Source organism: Numida meleagris, chromosome 26 (genome assembly GCF_002078875.1).
Source record: "Numida meleagris isolate 19003 breed g44 Domestic line chromosome 26, NumMel1.0, whole genome shotgun sequence".
Classification (NCBI taxonomy): domain Eukaryota; kingdom Metazoa; phylum Chordata; class Aves; order Galliformes; family Numididae; genus Numida; species Numida meleagris.
In genome coordinates this window covers 114440-134253 of record NC_034434.1, presented here as the reverse complement: position 1 = coordinate 134253, position 19814 = coordinate 114440, and the positions used below count along the sequence as shown (strand labels likewise).

The following is a 19814-nucleotide window of genomic DNA, read 5'->3' as shown; positions in this document are numbered from 1 at the left end:
CATCGCAGTTATTGATGTCTGTGTTTTCCAAATGTCAAGCAATCACACCCTGTTTTTCTTCTCAAGCACTTACACTCAGTATTTCTGGATAATGTTTATTCTGAAGATATCTTCAGCCAAGTGATGTTTTATTCTCTCCTGTGAGTAGTGCGAAACTTAAAATATACATCATATGCCTGACCTAGATTTCAGAAGTGTACGTGAAGCTACAAATTGCATTTGGAAATCAAATGGAATTATTCTTCTGAATCATTTAAGCTCTTCTTGTAGATCATCCTGCTTAGAAGGTGATGTCTCTGAGTTATATGTTTGAGAGGGAGTGTTATTTGATTTGTCCATGTAGGGAAAGATGTTAGGTGTTGCTGTGCCTTCCAAGAAATACCTCGAAATCCCATTTTTTAACCTTCTGAACAATCAGATGATGCAGGGCCCTCATACTCTTCAGGTAAAACCATGTGCTGATGTAAGATGAAGGGAAGTTTCAATGAAAATTTGGCTTGTTTTGGAATCCAGAGAAAGTTCTTATGGTATTATTGGTAAGTAAAGAAATTAACAAAAGCCAAGGTGCAGAAGAGTGAGAATCTTTCACCTCATCACCAAGTTACTTAAAGTAGATTTTTGCCATATCACCTTGCAGTTAGATGGATTGCTATGCACAGATCAACTTCTGCCCCTCTTGTGACTAATCCTCTTTCTGATATCTGTAACTCCATGCGGGATTCTCAGCAGACTGCACACAGATGGGATTAGTCTGTAATAGTCAGTGTTTGTACGACACTTAGTGGGAAAGTTGCTTCATATCCATGTAATTCCTGATTGCTGCCTAAGGCAATCCATATACTTGCAGATCTAGAAATAATCACAGAAAATGGAGCTGCTCCATAGTGTAGTGTGCAGCCACAGTCAATAATACAGCTGAATTTGGGAACACTGAAGGAAAAAGGTGCTGTCTTCAATTTAGAAAGGAGAGCAATGTGAGCTGAGCTAATTGTAGCATATTTATTCTAAGTAATACTGCCTTGGGAATACTCACAGCTTTGGTTGGACTAAGGCAAATAAAGTAGAAAGAAATCTGATGTTTACCAATCCCCTTAAGGATTTCCTTGTGTGGAGAGGAAAAAAGTTGCCAAAGATGGAGTGGAGAAATATGGTTTTGGGTTAAACCAAACTTTAATTTGTCTTTCTGCAAAATGGCACAAAATGAAGGCTTCATCCCCTTTCTGTACAGCACCCAGAATCTGCAATGAAGTATTTCTGCAGCCTCTGAAGGGAGAGAGCTGTTCCTTACTCTAAACCTAATAACTCCTAATCTCACCGAAGTTTAGATCAGGGCTCCGTGATCCTTTTGGGTTGCAGCCCAACTACAGCATTGGATCCTCGGGCTGAAGTTGTTAAGGGATCATATGCCATTGTGCTGTACTTCACTCTGTTTTGTTACCTTCTTTAGGCCAGCAACAAAGTGGAAGTAGATATGGAGAAGGCAGAAAGCTTACGTGTGACAAGAGGAGACTTCTTCGCATCCTTGGAGAATGATATCAAACCAGTGAGTAGGCACTGTGTAATTGGGTGATAGAGTCACCCAGAACAGTTAATGATGCAAGGAAGCAAATTCCTTTTGTAATTAGGAAGTTTAAGCCCCATTTCTCAGCGTTGTCTTTAAATGACATAGATTCAAAACCCATTAGCAACTTTCACTGATGAGAATTTGTGCTGAGGATGTGTGTAAAGTGAATGCTTCCTCTGTTAAAACAGGCGTTTGGAACCAACCAGGAAGACTACGCGAGTTATATCATGAATGGCATTATTAAGTGGGGTGATCCAGTAACAAGGGTGTTGGATGATGGGGAGCTGCTTGTCCAACAAACCAAGAACAGTGACCGTACTCCGCTGGTTAGCGTTCTTCTAGAAGGTAAATTTAAGAAAAAAATATATGCAAAAGCAAACAAACAAAAACACCCTTCTGTAAACTGTTCCTGTCAGTTGCCCAAGTGGTGATCCGTTATTGCGCTCCAGATTGGTTTGGATTGGTGTGTTGATTAAAATGTGTCCTTGGTCTGTAAATTATTCTGGCGAGAATTCAGGCAAATTATAAATTATCTTTGTCGATATTTCCTGGGCATTCAGGCTGTTGGCTTGTTTACCATGGTACCTGCAGGCATCATATCTTTAAGAGGCATAAAGATGATTCAGAAAGATTCTGCAGAATATGAAGGCATACTGTCTACAATGGCCCATCCTACAAAATGTGTCACTTTCCTTTGTGCTGATCTCATGGCAAATCAGGCTGTGTGTGCTCCAATAGTTGCATTAGTTTCCTTCATCTGGAGGATTGGATTGCACTGTTCTTTTTGCAAGGAGAATAATAATTTCTCAGATATTCTGTTAAAGAAGTTACAAGCATTTTTAAAATATCGTTCATGCTGAGCCTTACCAGACCCATTTTCTCCCTTGATTTTTTTCTAATTGTATTTCTTTGTTTCAGGTCCCCCACACAGTGGGAAGACTGCTTTAGCAGCAAAAATAGCTGAGGAATCCAACTTCCCTTTCATCAAGATCTGTTCTCCTGATAAGATGATTGGATTTTCGGAAACAGCCAAGTGCCAGGCTATGAAGAAGGTACTTCTGCTCCCTTTCGTTTGATGACAGTCCAACTCTTTGTCCTGTAGAGGATGAAAAAGGGACTGTCCTGTGATTGTGCTCTCTGTAGGTCCTAAATTCCTCTACAGGTAGTTGGTTATGAAGTTGAATGAGGGTTTTGTGGTACTGACACTCAGTGGCTTGTCCTGTGATGCTTGAGTGCTTTAGCACTTATACAAGGGCTGCTCCAAAAGTAATGCCTCCTACTTATTTGCATGGAGACTCCAGCATATACGAAGAGCACAGTAACACTATTTGACCGAGCAAATTCTCAGCTGGAAAACACTATTTTTCAACATAGTCACCATCTTTAACTATGTATTTTCACCAGTAAGGTGAAACTCCGTGGCAGAAGCACTAATAACACAAACTCTTCTAGCTACTGGAAATCTAAATTTGTATGTGTTTATTTATTTTGGTCAGTTGTAGTTATATTTTCAGGGTGCTTGATAGGGTAGACCTGAAAGAAGGCAAGGATCTTGCAGAAGGTAGCATGTCTAAGCTTGTAGCTCACAGACACTGTACTCATTTGTGTTCAAAAAAAGCTGTTTTGCTTTGCCCCAGTTGAGGAAATTCCATGCGGTCTCTTTGAACAAAGTTTGGGACTCGTCTGGAAGGGAAGATGTCACGGTTCTGACCCAGCTGGATCTGGTATATAATCATCACTAACAATGAGACAAAACTCCCGATCATTGATGAGCATGTCTGGAGCTCTGTCTTCCAGGATGAAAGCAGGAAGGGCTCAGGGCTGCACTCGGAAAGAACAGATCCTGCCTGAATGAACAGTTTTGAGTGGTAGGGTTTGGTTAAACAAGGATTTTAACAACTTGGGGCACAGGGCAAATGCAGACAAGTTGAACTCCTTAAATCATTTCGAGTAGCCAGGTGGAAGGAAGGAGATTTAATTTACAGGAGCAAGCCAGCACTTATTTTTCTTCTAGCTGAATTATACTGGATTAGTCATGTAAATGAGGGATGCTACTCTAAGAACAGAGGAGTAGTTCATAGCAAGATTTGCATACTTTCTAACTTTTTAATTCTCTGTTTATTCCTCTAAATACTACTGTGCTTAGTCAGAAACAGATCAACAGTTTCTATCACAACTGTTGTGCTTTTGCTGCTGAGATTTAGCAGACTCCTTTTGCTGTTTTCCAGATCTTTGATGATGCGTACAAGTCCCAGCTCAGCTGCGTCGTTGTGGATGACATTGAGAGACTTCTAGGTGGGTTAGGACAGGGACTGTTATCTGCCATGCAGAAATACTGAAATACTGCAAACCAAAAATGATCTGGAACCATTTACTGTAGGAGCCTCAAACTGCTTTTTTTGATACATACGCAACTGCTTAATGGGCGTTAAAATAGATTTTTCATTTCAGATTATGTTCCAATTGGACCACGGTTTTCTAATCTGGTGTTGCAAGCCCTTCTTGTGCTGCTGAAGAAGGCCCCCCCTCAGGTAAGGAGGTAATTGAGTAGTGTGATGCCCTATTCCTGCCATAATTCTGACAGTGGAAGGCTTTGTGTCTTGCTGATAGCTGCTGTGCTGCCAGTGGTATTAGTGCCATTGTCTCTGATTCAGTCAAGTTAATCCCAGCCCTGCTGTTCATTCAGTTAGACATTTCTAGGATAACCGCAAAGGATTCAACTTTAATTATCTCATTATTTAAGGCTGAATCTTGTGAAATACTAAAGGGGGAAACAGGTTTAACCTTCACCACGTAAACTCTAAACATGCAAGCAGTCTGCCGTGATTTAAATAAGGAGCAGCTCAGCCCATATCAATTCCTGTCTCAAGCATGTGCTCCCTCCTTATTTAGAAACTGTTTTCTGAGTCATGTATGATTATGAATGTTGGGGTTATTTGTTCTTGATATCATCAGGTGAGTATAGCTTAAGGTGTTACATCGTTTTCAGGCCCTGTCAGTTTGTACTTTCTGACTTGATGACGTTCAAGAACACGACAAACGATGATGGTTTTGAAACTTGCACTGAATGAGACAAACAGGAGGGACTCTCCCTTTTTGTTTGCCATTTTTCTGGTCATTCACTAGAGTTCTGCTGTGTGTGAAAGTGTCTGCATGAATAAGCAACGTTCTAACAGGAAAACTTTGGAAGTTGGTGTTATGGAAAATTAGAGAAACATAGCCTGGATGAAGCCTTTTTGCTTTTTGTGTCATTTTTAATATCCTAGAAGCAATCACATATGCATGAGTATTATTTTTATTAGATAGTTTGGTGAAAAGACCTTTCAAATCCAGGTGAACTAAATTGTAATGCCACAGGCCCTGAGGTTCCCCTTCTGACTGTGAACCTGGGAGAACGAAGATTTCTCCCAGACCTGCCTATGCTGTGTGAAGCCTCTAATATCAGGCTTGGATTCTGTTATCCTGCAGTTGGAACAGAAGGGCTGGCTGTGTGCAGCTGCACAACCATTTCTGACTGTTTCAATCTCATGCAATCACTAACCTATTGCTAGATATTTCCATATTGCCATTGTTCCCATAGATCAGTAGAGAAAAATAGAACTTGATTTGGCTCAGTAGTCCGAAGTACTTAAAATACCACGTTTTCCATTTTATTATTGTGTCCTCTGAGTGTATTTTGCTGTCTAGCTGCACTTTTGTTGGCACCCGAGTCTCCCGAAAGCAGGATGCAGGGCTTGGAGCTTTCAGATATTTGCCAAGTTTATGCATGTTGCTGGAGATTTGTGCTCTGCAATGTTTGAAATGCCCTTGAGGCTGAAGACTTTGGGTTGACAGCCAATATTATGGTGACTTAAGCCATAAATTGTTGGAGGGTAGAGAGTTTTCTGAGGAAATGTCACTCTTTGATTGATGCTTTTTTCTTCTTCTTTTTTTTTTTCTTTTAAGTGTCCACTGTTGGCTACTGTAGAAATTAGGACATTGGATCAGATGGGCTGTTAGGGCTGACCTCGTTGGGTAGTTCTGATCACAGGGTTCTTCCTAAAGTATTTTATTTCTTGAGAGCTCCCTGCGATTATCATGACTCGTGGGGATTTTTATTTCTTTCTTTCCATAAATAACCCTGTGCGTAAGATGTGGATTCATGCAGGAAAAGGCCAAGAGTTTTCTTCCTACTGTGAAAAGGATTGAATCTGGACATGGAGACTCTCCAGGCTCTAAAGCTCAAGTGAGAAATCCAAGAGGGAGATAACACCACTGGTTAATCACTGCCCTTCCGTGTTTCCCCTGGGATCACCAGTTCCCTCGGGGAGCAATTTATTTGGAGGTAACGGCTGGTTCCAAGGGGTTTGGTTGTAATTTGAGATGCAGATACGTGCTGTAAATGCACGTGAGTAGCATTAGTGGAGTTAACGTGCTCCATGAGGTCTAACTAACGCCAGTCTCTTGGCATTGAGACCCATCCTGGTCCCAGCCAGCGACCCAACCCCCCAACCTGGGTCACGGTTTAGGTTCGTACCCTATAAAAATGGACCTCACACTGGAGCTGTCCCAGTGCTGCAAGAAATTCTTGTCAAGATGCTAGGGACTCAGTTCCTATCCTCTTCTATGAACAGGCAGAGAGGTCCAAGTATGAGAACAGGTGGTGTGAAAAGCTTGGAAATGGGAACAAGAAAGTGCCGGGGATGGTGGGCAGCAGTGTTCTGGCAGCGCAGCGCTGCCGCTCCATCGTTGTGGCCCAGATTATGTATTCACACAGCGTTGTCACATCTCATGCAGAGAGTGTACTTAATGTGCAGTCAGCTTCCTGCAATCACTGTAGGCTGTGTGTGTAAGGAGCATTTCTGGGATGATATCTTATTAATTATGCATCGAGGTGTATGTTAAGTTGGTTGGTGAAGGCTGCTTCCTAGCCGCCCCTCTTCCTATTGCGAGTGCATTAACGTGGTGTGCGAAGGGCAAACGCTGGAACCTTCTTGTACTTTCGCAGAAGTTTTGGGAGTAAACACAATCAGGCTTTAAAGAAACGAGAAACGTTTCTGGGTGTGCTTTAAATTCATGACTGTGAGTTCCTCTGAGCAATGCTTAAATAGTGGTATCTGTTACCAGCCCAAAAACACTGCATTTTGTTTAGCATCTTTTTTTTTTAAACCAATTAAAAAGCTTTTCTAAAATGGACTAAGAGAAGAAAATAAACCATGTTCTCTTGGGTCTTTCTTTCAATTGAGTGCAGGAGAAGAGGCTGGGAGGGATAGAAAGCCTGAAAAGGACTGTCGCAGCGGGGAGTCGAGCGGGAGAAAAGGACTTCTCTGAGAACTAAGCAGCAGCAGCTCCGAAAGCCGAAGCTGCTTCATCGACATGCAGAGTCACACAAGGCATGGAGACGCTCACCAGCCCCACAGAGGTTTCACATGTGCTTCCCTGCTGGTTCCTGTGAAAAGCTAACAATCGGCTCAAAGGGTGAAAGACCATTGCAGCATCCCCGCGCTAAGCTGGACATACAATTTGTGCAGTGTTATGAGATGTCGGGCTTAGTGAGATGCTCTTGAACACTCCTATGGATGCCCTTCCACTGCTCCCAGAGGCCCCCGGCCCCTTTCCTCTCCTCTGCATTTTTGCACATTTATGAAAGTTGACGGAGAAAAGGGGAGAGTAATCTCCTTGTTTGATATAATCCCATATGCATTCCTGATCCCACATCGCTCGGTGCGAATTGGAAGCAGTGTGAGTCAATGGTGATGTGACATTTACACCTGTAAACTTGGGGAACTGCGTTTTCTCCCATTACGTGGGAAGAATTGTTGATACCTCAAAACTTAAAAATAAAGAAGGGGCCACAGTGAAGTGATCAACTAACGGGTATCTAGCAGAGGCACTTCAGTACCCACTGACACTTGCGTTTTGAGCTCCTCTTGCCTGGGGCTGGTGAGATGCACTGAAATTAGGAAATTTGAGACTCTGCTGACATGTTCAGACTTCATTTGCTTGTAGCAGTCTATTACATTCTTGTATGATCTAGTTTGGTCATCAGTGCAATCATCTGGTGCCCGCTAGGAAGAAAAAATGAGGCGAGAAGAATCAATCTCATATTGCTTGAAAATGCCATCACTTAAAACGACTTCAGTTTATGAACTTGGAATCCCATAGTTGTCTAATTATGTTCTTTATTCATTTAAATTCTGTGTAGTAGGGAGAGGTGAAGTCTGGGGTTATCCCACTTCTAAAAGGCAGTGGGGACCTCCTGATCGATACTGACAGACCTTGGGATCCTAACTGGGCACTTGAATTACCTGAAAATGGGCAGGAGGAAGCCAGACTTAGGTGACGTGCCTGTATCTCATCTGTGTTGATGGAGGAACTAAACTGCCCCGATAATGTCTGAAATCAAATGATTTCAAGCTGTTGGAAAGCCAAGTTCCTCCTTACTTGGGGTTACTCTGGTAAGCCTGATGTTTGAAAGTTCACTTCCGTCCTGATCTTCTGTAGTCTTTGCAATGGCTATTGTAGAAATTAAGGATAAAGAAACTTAAGATATCTGGAAACAGGGACACTTTAACAGTACATCTTAACATCAAGAATAAGACTGCTGATACCTTATGGTGTATAGTCACTGCAGGGCAATGGGATGAAGTCAGCTTTTTCAGTTTGACTTTATGGCTTTTTGTGCTTTTGTGGTAGTGCCTGGGGCAAAACATTTCTGACTTGTAGGTTTTGCAGTTGTTTGCTGAGCAAGTTGCCTGAAACCTTGAAAAGTACAGGGCACTCCTGACAATTTTTGTGTTAGTAATTGGTACAGCAAAGATTACGCTTGTTTTATAGTAACCTTTCCTAGTGGTTGAAGTTCAGAGGTAGCAAGTTGAAGTGCATATCTTCTGTTGAAGAAAGCAGGGAAAGAATGCTTTGGGTGGAGCAGTTAAAAACTTTAAGCACTATTTTGCAGAAAAGCCATCTGTTCTGATGAGTTTTCTACCATTCAGTCATCCGTGGTTCAGGGTCTTGAGTGTGGATAATGTAGCCAACATGAAGTCAACGTCGAGTCAGCATGGAATTGTTTAAGTTGGAAGGGACCTTTAAAGGCCATCCTGCATTGAACAGGGACACCTACAACTTGATCAAGTGCTCAGAGCCCCGACCAGCCTGACCTTCGATGTCACAAAGTGCTCTGTAATTTTTGTAGTGAGAAACAGCAGTTTATGCCCTCGTCTCCTCCTCCACACCACCTATGAATTTATAGACCTCTCTAATACCCTTCTTCCCCCCATCAATTTATCAAGAGTTTTTAGGGAAGTTATCCCATATTTCTGCACATCTTCATTGCCTTCCTCTAATTCCTCCAGTTCAGTGCTGTATTTGACACAGTATTTGAGATGACAAGTGTTTTTAGGAGCATAAAAGCACTCTGATTTCATGCAGTAGAATAGTTTTTTCTGTTTTCCTCTTTTCCCATTCCCAGTGTTTGTATTTTGAGTAATGCGTAGCACTGGGCTGACGTTTTCACAGAACTGGCCACAATGAGTGATTCCAGTGGCTTTCCTAAGTGGTCATAAGTCACTCAGAGTCATTCTTGGGTGTGTAGTAATTGTCTGCTGGCCTGGTTTTCAGCAAGTTTGGGATTCATCTGAATAAATGTGGCTGTCAGCAGTTCGGTTTTCTACAACTGAGCTAGAAAATGGGTTGCTGTGGGAGTTCAGAGTGGAGGTAGCTTTGGGAGGAGGTAAATGTCATCTGGGCTTTGTTAGCAAAGAAGGAAGTATCGATAATGAGATCACATGTGGACACCTGAAGTTGGAGTTGGTGAAACTTACCTAATTATGTTTCTGTAGTGTTTATATCTTTTTCCAGTGAGATCTTTCGGTCTCTAATGAACTCTCAAAATAAATTCCATTTTTATTATAACCGGGCCTGCTCTTTGTCCATGTAGAAGTTGCTCAGGTCGCATCATTCAAGCAGTTAGTTTGCAGGTTTTTATTCCCTTGATTGATGTCTTATCTACTACCATAAACATTACATGTCCTTGGGTGGTAACTCCAGAGCAAATGTTGGAGCACTCCATATTTGTTATTGTGCTTCAGTGGCTCACGATCAGATCAGAGTTTTGGTGTCCCTGGAGAACTCACTTCACATTCTTTGTCTCTAAGCATCAGCTGAACTTCTGGACAGCACGTGAGAAGGGTACTTGGCCTGCCAGGTATCTTCCTAGCCCGTAGGCTTTGTGTGTGCTGAACTGGAAAAGGGACAGATCACAGCTGATGAATCCAACAGATCCTTCCATCAGCCAGCATCAATCAGAGTCTGAATCTGCAGAGTAAAATTCAAACAGCATTCCAATGGCATATGCAAGATGGGCCAGCAGAGGTTGATTTTCACTGGCAGTTGATGTTTTCCATTCTTTTGTCCTTAACTCTATACACCCTGCTGCTGGACTTCTGGAACGTGATCCTAGATTCGTATGATTGATGTTGACAACTTCACTTGCTGGAAGGTGTAATCTTGCTAGTTTTTAGTATTTTTACATGTCCATTTTCTTTTTCTCATGTGTAGTTAGCTGAAGCATTCCCAGGATGCTTCCTCTGTTCTTTTGTTTCTCCTTTCTTGACACTTGCTCTGTTGTGTGGACAGGGTCGCAAGCTCCTGATCATCGGAACCACCAGTCGCAAAGACGTCCTGCAGGAAATGGAAATGTTGAATGCTTTCAGCACCACGATCCATGTGCCCAACATTGCAACTGGGGAGCAGCTGATGGAGGCTTTGGAGGTGAGAAAAAATTAAAAGATGACAACCTTAAAATTTGCTGGAAATGAATGATTTTGCAGTAGGTCTGTATTTTGGAACATTGTCCAACTTAACTATGACTTCTCTGAACTACTTGTTCATATGATAAATTAATGAAAAATGAGAGAACAGAAGATTTAGGGAAGAAGTTTGTGTAGTGGATTGAAAGATCCCACTTTCATACCCTTGGACAGTGAATATAGTTGGGGTGCTTGAAGTGGAGGATGCCAAACTTTCATTAATTGAAGTAATGTCAAATGAAGGGGTTTTGGTGGTGAAGAAATTATAGATTCTTCACAAATTCATGCTCTAAATGGCTTCTTGTTCTATGCCATAGTGGAAATCCTCATCAGTATTGAAGGGTGTTTTGCCTTGTCTGGATATATTGCAACAAATTGTGCTTCTAAGCTAGAAAATGCATTCTAGCTTCTCATTCACTTTGCCCTATGGTAGGTAACATTGTTCCTACTGCCAGTGTCCTGATTTCATTATTTCTTTTCCAGCTCCTGGGTAACTTTAAAGATAAGGAACGCAGCACCATTGCACAGAATGTCAAAGGGAAATCTGTTTGGATTGGTATCAAGAAGCTGCTGATGCTGATAGAAATGTCACTACAAGTAAGAATTTCTCTGATCCAAGCAGGACTGGGGTAAATGTAGCAGTCTCAGAGGTTCCCTGTTGTCTGCAGACTCCTACTTGGGGAGTCTTTAAATAGGTTTAATTGAGAAAAGAACTTCAGTGAGAAGAAATTCTCTGAACAAAGGAATCGCCAGGTCTTGGTCTGGGGAGAGATCTTTAAAACCACAGTGCCCATGGGCTGTTTAGAGCTGCACTTCAGAGACGAGCGTCTGGCAATGGGAGGGATTGGATTAACTCAGTTTTCATGGAATTTCTTCTCTACAGTCAGCATGTTAAGATTGCAGATAGCAATCGCTTAGGATTTTTATTACTTTTTTAAAGAAAAAGGTGCCTGTGCAGGTGTATGTGCTCCTTCCCTGAAGAAGATAAATCTGTCAGGCTGTTCAGCTGCTCTCCTCTTTATTTTCCACTTTCAGCACTTTAAAGAAAATAATTGCAGAGGGCAGAAATATGCAGCTCTTAACCCTCCCCCGCACCCATCACCCATGCCTGCAAGCAGCCATCAAGCTGCTGCTCGACAGTATGTGCATGCTGAAAATGAGAGGGTGTAGCGTGCAGCCCTAATCCTCTGCGCTGACATTTCAGCGCCCTTCTGAGTCCTCCCCCCTCCCAACACGCTCTCCTTTCACATCAAATGGATTTAGTGCAGCTGAGTGAACTGTCCTTAGATCTTCCTAGGAGAGGCTGAGCATAAGCTAAGAGGCATGTAGTTCAGCAGCATATAAGTCATGTATCCCTCTGTTCACTATTCACAATTCTGTTAAAACTTGCACAGCACTGAGGATATGCTCTGACTGGATGTCACCTCAGGGAATAAAGTCATTTATCTAGATTACTTCTTCTTCTTCTTCCTTGGCTTTTAATTCCATACCTACAGGCAAGTCGGTAAGTCATTGCTCACATGTATTAAATGTATTTAAGGGGTGCAGGCCTTCGGGGACTCTGCTGCAGCCCATTTCACTTCGCCTCGACAATGGGTTCCTTCTTCTGACGCAGGATGTTTTCTGTTGCTGCTCTGAAGTGTTGGTTCTTGTCAAAACTGAAGGTTACGGTTATGTAAATTATGGGTGAACGTGCTCACCCAGACTTATCCATGGCATGACACTGTGGGTGCACAGCTATGATACTGTGATAGGGAGTCTTCATGCTGCTGTGCACTCTGCAAAATGGTATTGTGCATTTTTTAACCAGATAACCATCATTGTAGACAAGCCCACGACCAATCAGGCTGGGAGAAGGTGGGCAGAACTGTGACCCTGTTTGTGCTATTCCTAACAAGTGACTGTTACCATCAGCATAGATGTCTGATAACCCACCTGTGTTACTGCACACAGATGGCTGGTAGCCATGAGATTTACGATCTTCACCCAAATTGAATGTAATAATGTATGGAAGCTAAATGCAAAGATGTTCTATTACAAAATATCTGAACTGTTTGCATGTTTCCATCTACCCAACTGCTATAAATACAGGAAAGCAATGCAGGCTGTCACTAAAGAGGAGAATATTGCCATGATATCTAATTTGTCTTGCTTTACAGGAGAGCAGAATTTTATCAAATGAGATATTCTGGTTCTTTTTTATTTTCCACCGAGCTAGAACACAGCTTTTTAGAAAAAGTTTCAATCAGAAATCTGAAATCCTTAAAAATCCCAAGTGATGAACGATGTTTGTCAAAATGCAAGTGATCAGATCCCATGGTGAATGGATTCTTTGCACAAAAAACCATGCACCCAACTTCCTTCTCTGCAGTCCTTCAGTCTGTGTTTTGTTTTACTGGATGAGTAAACCCAACATGTTCTTTTTGTAGCTATTCTTACTCTGTTTTAATGATTTTAGTTTGTTTTCAATTTAAGTCTTGCTCAACTTCTTTCAATATCAGAATCCTTTCATGGAGTATCATGAACCACCACATTGCTTTGATGCCTTGGCTTGCTTTGTTACCATGTGTACAAACCTTGTAACCCCACACTTTCTGGCAGTCTGATTTCCCTCAAACTGTGTTTATTGCTATTCCTGCCCTTTAATGTTGAACTGTTCGCATTTAGTGTCATATACTTTGGTCATCTTGTTTATACTGTGAGTCCTGGAATGATGTTGAGTTCTTGTTCAAAAGAAGCATTTGATGAATGGAAACACTCATGGTGTGCTACGTGAATCCGGTTTAGTTTTGCAGTGTCCTTGGCTGCAGTACATGGGCCACCTCATAGTGCTGTCGGGTACTACTTTCACATCCAGGACCAGTCTGGGTGGAGCTCGAGCACCTGCTCGAGCTGTAGATGTCTCTGTTCATTGCAGGGGAGTTGGACCAGATGACCTTTAAGGGTCCCTTCCAACTCGAACGATTCTATGATTCACCTTGGCCCAGCACTGCAACCCCATCCTGGATACGTGAGCCTTCTTTTCCTCTTGCAGGGGACTGGTTCCTGCTGCTTATTTTCCCTGCCCATCTTGTTGCTCTTGGATTTAATTGTCAGCTTTTGCTCCTTCTCTCAGTAGGAACCTGACGGAGCCAGGCAGCTTTCCAGAAAGCCCTTTTTTGAACCTCCACTATTTCCTGATTTGGTAACTTCTGTTTAGCGTAAATAGAACTTACATTGCAGACAAACAGTTTTGATTATTTTAACATACTTGTGAATTTATTTTAAGAGTCATCTTAAAATACTGTGTATATTATCTTGTACTAAGTAATACACCTAGAGTTTAGGTTTTATGGTAGGTTTACAGGAGTATCCAAGGACACGCACGTCTTGCTGGATTCTCTTCTCTGGATGGAAGATTAATAAAGTCTCTCCAGTTTCTTTTTCTCCTAAGGACTCCCAGACATGTCCTGAGGCTGGTACTGCCTTATGTAGAGAGAAGCTGCCAGTTTTCTTCCACTGGTGGGAACTGTGTTGCGGAGTTGGTCTCAGGTCTGTTCTCATAGAAAAATCTCTCACCCAGTTTGATAGGAGCAATTCTCCTTTCACAGGTTGCCTGAAGTTTTACTCAAGAGTCCTGAATCTACATCTCCTTTGCACTCTATTCACAGTCTTCATCTTTCAGAATAGATCAACCTTCTCATTTTTCATCTACGTTTTGTGAATAAGCTGTTTGCTTTAATGTTTTGGCTAAGAAATTGCAGATAGATGCTGTTCGTCCCAGAAAGCTCTGTAGAAGCTGTATCAGTACAGATGATGGACAGTTTTACCATTGCCACTTTCTTGTGTCTAAGCAAAAAGAGTTGGGGAGGACCAACATCTTTGATTCAGAAAATGGAACACTGGCATTGGCAAGTGTGAATTTCAGCTGATTGCCTTGGTACACATTTCCTGGTGAAGAAGAGAATCACTGCTCCTTTGTTGTCATTTTGAGATTGTGATGAGTTTTGACTGTTCATCTGACTTTTCTGTGGTACCCTGAGGTTGCACCAAGGTCCTGGCAGCAGGACCATCTGTTTTGCAGGTACATAATACTCTTGGCAGGTAGATAATACCCTCTGGAAGTCATTGAGATAAGTAGTCCTGGAAAGAGCCAGGCCCTTTGATTGTTCTGCTTGAGATTTTTTCTTTCAGCTTTGCACTTTTTGTTGATGGTCGGAAGTCATGTCTTGCACCATCTCAGTGTTCATGGTTCCTTGGGTTAATTGGAGATGGTGAAAGATTATCACTTCACTCGGTAAACAGTTAATTTTTTTTGGCTTCTTGGCTCTACACCTGCTGTTTTGTGCACTTGACTGTTGGGCATTGGCGTACCTGGCAGTGTAAACGTTGGCGATGGTTGTACAGATATTGTCTTTGGCCCTCAGCAGTGCTTCTCTTTGGGTGCAGGTATCTAAGTAGAGAATTGCTGTTCCTCCAGTTGTCAAGGCTGCAGTTCTCTGGTTGGCCTTATTTGCGGAATACTGAAAATCGTACAGTCTCAGAATCATTCTGGTTGGAAAGGACTTCAAGATACCGCCTAAAACAGCCATCTATATCAAAGCAGGGTCAACGCTGAATTTAGACCTTCAGAGATTGTATGTGTTGATGATAACAGACGTCTCATAATCCTCTATGATATCAATGTTTTATGGGAACCAGGCCCTTCTGGCTCCAATATGAATGCAGAAAATTTTTTTTTTGAGTATTCCTAGCACGATCTGCTTCTTAGCAGTTCATTTGTCCATCTGCTTTAGTTTTCTCATGGATAATCCATCTGTGAGTTTGGATCATACATGAGAAGTCAAGTCTGAGGTCTTGGTGGGCTGCACTTGAGTTACTCCTCAGAAGTCCTTTCAGAAGTAGACATCTTCACAGCCAATATCTACAAAAATGCTATAGGTCTTACCTGACAAGGTCAGGGATCCCTCTCAATTGCACTTCATTCATGGTCAAAGATCAGATGTATTTTGTTCATTTTCACAAATCCGTTTGGGTTTCAAATATCTACAAGGATGGATGCTCCATAGCCTCTATGGGCTGTCCCTAACAGTGCTGGATCACCCTAAAAGAAAAAAGCTTTCTCTTACATTTATATGTAATTTCCTGTATTTCAGTTTGTCCCTCTGACCTCTTGTCCTGTCAACAGGCACCACTAAGAAGAGCCTCTTTTCTTCTTTACTCCCTCACTTCTTGTTTTTGTACACATTGAAAGAGTTCGTCTTCAGGGTCCCAATGCTTAGTCTTTCGTTCTCCTAGCTCTCATGGCTTCTCCTTGTATGACAGATGCTAGGTCATCCTCGTGGCCCTTTAACTCTCTCCAATGTGTCCCTCTCTTAAGACTGTATTACACATTTCAGACACTGCTCTAGGTAGCAACGTTGCCTTTCATTTCTTACAGAACCCTGAATGGTACCAATATTAACATTGCTTGTTAAAAGCCCGTCATCACAGTTCATTGATCCTTGCTGAGTTCCTTCAAATCGTCTTTTTTTTCAGTGATCTATAATAATAATTCAGCAGTTGATATTGAGGTATTGACCTTGCTGGGATATTTTAACATGATAGGAAGTGACACATTTTTAGCTTACCTTAGCACAAATTCTCGCTAGCTGTTTCTTTCCTGCCTGCATCACTGTTAATACTGCTGCTGTTTTAGGATTTATTTACCCTGGGACAAGTCCCAGTTCTTCTTTCTAGCAGAGCCACTTGCTTGTTTATCACCAAGCGGATAGAAGGTTTGGAATGCTTGCTACTAGTCAACTTTATAGTACCATTGACTGTTTTCAGGATGAAACCACTGTATTGTTGGTAATGTATTAAAGATGCACAGGTTGCTGAAGGTACAAACAGAATATACACATACAAACAGAACAAGGAGCTCCTGGACCAAAGGACTTGTTGCAGCACAACAGAGATACTCTGAGAACCAAGCTTCCAGTTGTCTTTGTGGCATTATTTTCATATTGTGCTACGTGGGAGGCTGCATCATGTACTAAAGAAGATCTGTTTTGTTTGTATGTAGATGGATCCTGAGTATCGGGTGAAAAAATTCTTGGCTCTTCTGAGAGAAGAAGGAACGTAAGTACTCTTGTTTTAAAGCATTGGCTAAAATTCTGTTCTCCGATCAGAAATAAGGCTGCTGCTTCCCATAAGGGGAAGCTGCACGAGAGTGTACTTGGTATAGCTGTTGACCCCTCCCGTACAGAGGGGTTTTCAGATCAGTTTTCCATACAGGTTATGGGAGGGGGAGGTTCTGAAGACTTTGAGAAGCTGCATGCCTGAGTTTTCAGCTTCTCTTAATTTAACTGTGACTTCTAAAATGCAAGTGAGATATTGGACCACAACTTAAAATCAAAAACAAAAAAAATTTAAATCAAAAGAGTCTGCCAGAGTTGAAATCCATCTATTTATCTAAAAAGTGGAACTTTGATTTCTTATTTTTTTTTTCCTGTCAGAGAGAAGGATGTCCTGCCCTTTCCCCTGTAGGTGTCACAGGGAATAGTTGAGCACAGCGGCATCTGCTAGAAAATGACTTTCTAATGCATGTAGGGCAGCTGGGGAAGCTCACAGCAGTGCTTGTCCTGCCTGCCTGTGCGTGGGTCCCAGTGTGTGCTTGATGCTTTCGTACCTGTGCATGCTTTTTGATGGATTTGGCTTCTTTTCCAAGAGTTCCCTAGGCTGAAGATGGACCAAGTGCAAGATCAGCAGCTGGAAAAGTGACCAACCTGAAGAAAATACACTGGGATCTTTACTCTTCTGTGTTCAGCACACTGGACAAAGTGAAATGCTCCCCTTTTTCCAAGAACCCAACGTGGAATTTGCATGTTTAGTGCAATACAGTATCTTTATTCTTTGTCTTTAATATACAGATGTCATGTGGAAGTGTCTTCTAGAACACTGTGCTTCTGTCTCTGTGCAGGCGAGGCTGCGTTCTCATTTGATTTTAGCATGGGGGAAATGTTCTGCAAGTTTTGAAGCTAACACTCACTTATGTCCAGCATCCAGTTACTACAATAGGAAAGAAAATGTGACTTCTAGTAAAACCTGTGGCGAAGGCTTATTGAAGTACTCCTCTGTGTTCTGATTTGATGAATGCTTTCTTGTTCGGTTATGTCATCCTGTGCCTCACTGAACATTGAGTAGGGCTGCTAACCAAGAGTCAGTGACCACAGTAATTAAACTCCAGAATTTCCAAAATGCTAATACCTGTTTCCTTTTACGCCCAGGTGTTTTGTGGCCCGATGAGAGAGACTGGCTAATGATAATAGGGACTGGAAGAAGTCAGGGAATTATGTTGGTCAGAATAGAGGAAAAAACTTCAGAATCCATTTAGACCATTGAAACTTGTTGTTAATTCAAAAACAAGTTTAGAGGTGCTGATTCCAACCTGAAAGCTCTGTATTAGTGCGCCGTAGATGACAGTTTTGACATTAGTTGGCCTCACTACATCCCATTTTTCTGCCATGTTACCAAAGGATGAAATTGTCCTTAGAGATGGAGAGGAAGCCAAGCTCTGTGGATGCACGAGATGTGCATTGCCATGTTTTTGCACTTAAACTAAGGAATGTATTGAACTTTGCTACATGGTCTTTTCCCCAATAGTCATCTTGCATCAGTGAGGTGCTGTTATGATGACTGCACGAGGATACTCCCCTCTGGTTCTTTGGCTCCACATGTTTAATAAGGTTCATGGAACATACCTCAATTTGGTGGGGCACGGAATCAAAGCCATTTATGAGCTGTTAGTCAGTGTAGCTTCCTTGACTTGATGGGACATGCTGTTAAGGGCTAGCAGCTTGTATCCAACGAGGTGTTCCCAGGGAAGGAGGGTGCTTTGCATTTTTTCAGGCCCAAAGGTGAAGGTACTGCAGTCCTTATTGCGTACTACGGCAATCAGAGTGTTTCAGTCACTCCACTCTGGTTTCTTTTCCTTTGGTAGTGCTGTTGTATTGTGATGACATTGCGAGTCCCAGTGGTTATTATTCCTTCTCATTTTGTGTATGATCTTGTGACTTTTTTTGTTCCTTTCTTTCCTCTGCTAGTCCTTGTGACAGCAGCACACGTTAACTTATTTCAGAGTAAATGATGTAAACCTTATTGTGTCTATGTCCAGAGCTATATTGATGAATAAATATCTTGTTCAATTGCACATGAATGGATTCAATAAAAAAGCACAACTGGGAGACATCTGTGTCTTTGGTGTTAGTCAAATGGGGATGTGTATCTAGAGTAGATGAAGATGACATGTTTATCCCCTTGTGTCAAGGAAGGAGGCTGTTTGTAGCAAGGTGGGGGTCAGTCTCTTTTTAGGGACATGGTTTAGTGGGCATGGTGGTGACAGTTCAGCGGTTGGACTGGGTGATCTTAGTGGTCTTTTCCAGCCTTGATGTTCTATGATTTTATGAGTGGGCATGGTGGGGTTGGGTCAACAGTTGGACTTGATCTTAGTGGTCTTTTCCAACCTTAATGTTCTATGATTCTAAGACAGGGAAGTGATTCCCAGGTTGCTGGTAGGCAGAGGGATGTTAAATAGTTTGTACTGAACATGGACAGAACAAATAGATCCCAAAATCTGGGTAGCTTGATCACGGGTAGACCACCGGTAGTGCTAGAGCTGGCCAAGGAGACCACTGTAGTCCATTCTAGCTTAATGGACCTCGCACTGACCAGGAAGCCTCAAAGATGCTTGTGTGTGACTGCGCCCACCCACGCTGCATCACTCATCAAGAAGTCCAAGTTGGAAAACCTGAGCAAAATGATGGGCACAACCTCTTCTGTGGGTCTCCGTTCAAGGAGTTTCCTGCAGGTGGCGAAAGAGAATGACTTGCTGTGCCTGGGCAAGGGTGGTTTTGTAAAAGGTTTTTGAAAACTGGATTGCCTTGAGCTGTAATGGCCAAATTCTTCATCCCCTCCCTTATCCTGTTGGAAAGCGTTGGGGTAGCTTTTCTGGGAATCAAATGGCGTGGGGAATCTAGATTAATCTAGTGGTGTATGCACATTGTGAGGTGGCACTCTATGGCTGACTGCTAAGGTTTTTATTTATAATCTCATGCATTGGCTGTGTTTTACCATCATTGTCTTGCTTTCATGTGACTCGCTGTGCATAATGGAGAAGAGCCACCATTCCCATAGATACCATTCAGCAGAACTTAAAGGATTTTGAGGCAAACGACACACGCTGGGAAGTGCATGTCCTTGGTTTTTTACCTTCTTTTTAATGACGTACCACAAAAAATGCAAGTTGAAATATATTTTTCTCCAAATATATATATTTATATAATATATAATCTTAGTTAACTCAAGTATATACATTGTATAATAAATAATGCTTATAAAAAGAGAAATTTTCTGAATATAAAATAAAAAAACAATCAACTTCTACAACTTTATACAAAACTTTGGATACAGCAGATTGATGGAAAAAGATCTTCCATTCAGTG

General features: G+C 42.0%; 1 protein-coding gene across 2 annotated transcripts in view; it reads left to right on the top strand.

Annotated features, from left to right (window-relative positions):
• NSF (N-ethylmaleimide sensitive factor, vesicle fusing ATPase) overlaps positions 1–18559 on the top strand; it is a 57730-nt gene extending 39171 nt beyond the window's left edge. The window contains exons 13-21 of one of the 2 annotated variants that reach the window (XM_021377659.1): positions 1448–1543; positions 1753–1909; positions 2483–2616; positions 3793–3859; positions 4016–4095; positions 10181–10315; positions 10837–10950; positions 16397–16452; positions 17042–18559. In XM_021377659.1, the coding sequence (XP_021233334.1) occupies positions 1448–1543; positions 1753–1909; positions 2483–2616; positions 3793–3859; positions 4016–4095; positions 10181–10315; positions 10837–10950; positions 16397–16452; positions 17042–17051 (849 nt within the window). In that variant the 3' untranslated portion in view covers positions 17052–18559. The remainder of the gene's footprint in view (positions 1–1447; positions 1544–1752; positions 1910–2482; positions 2617–3792; positions 3860–4015; positions 4096–10180; positions 10316–10836; positions 10951–16396; positions 16453–17041) is intronic. The other variant, XM_021377660.1, reaches the window with a different exon arrangement.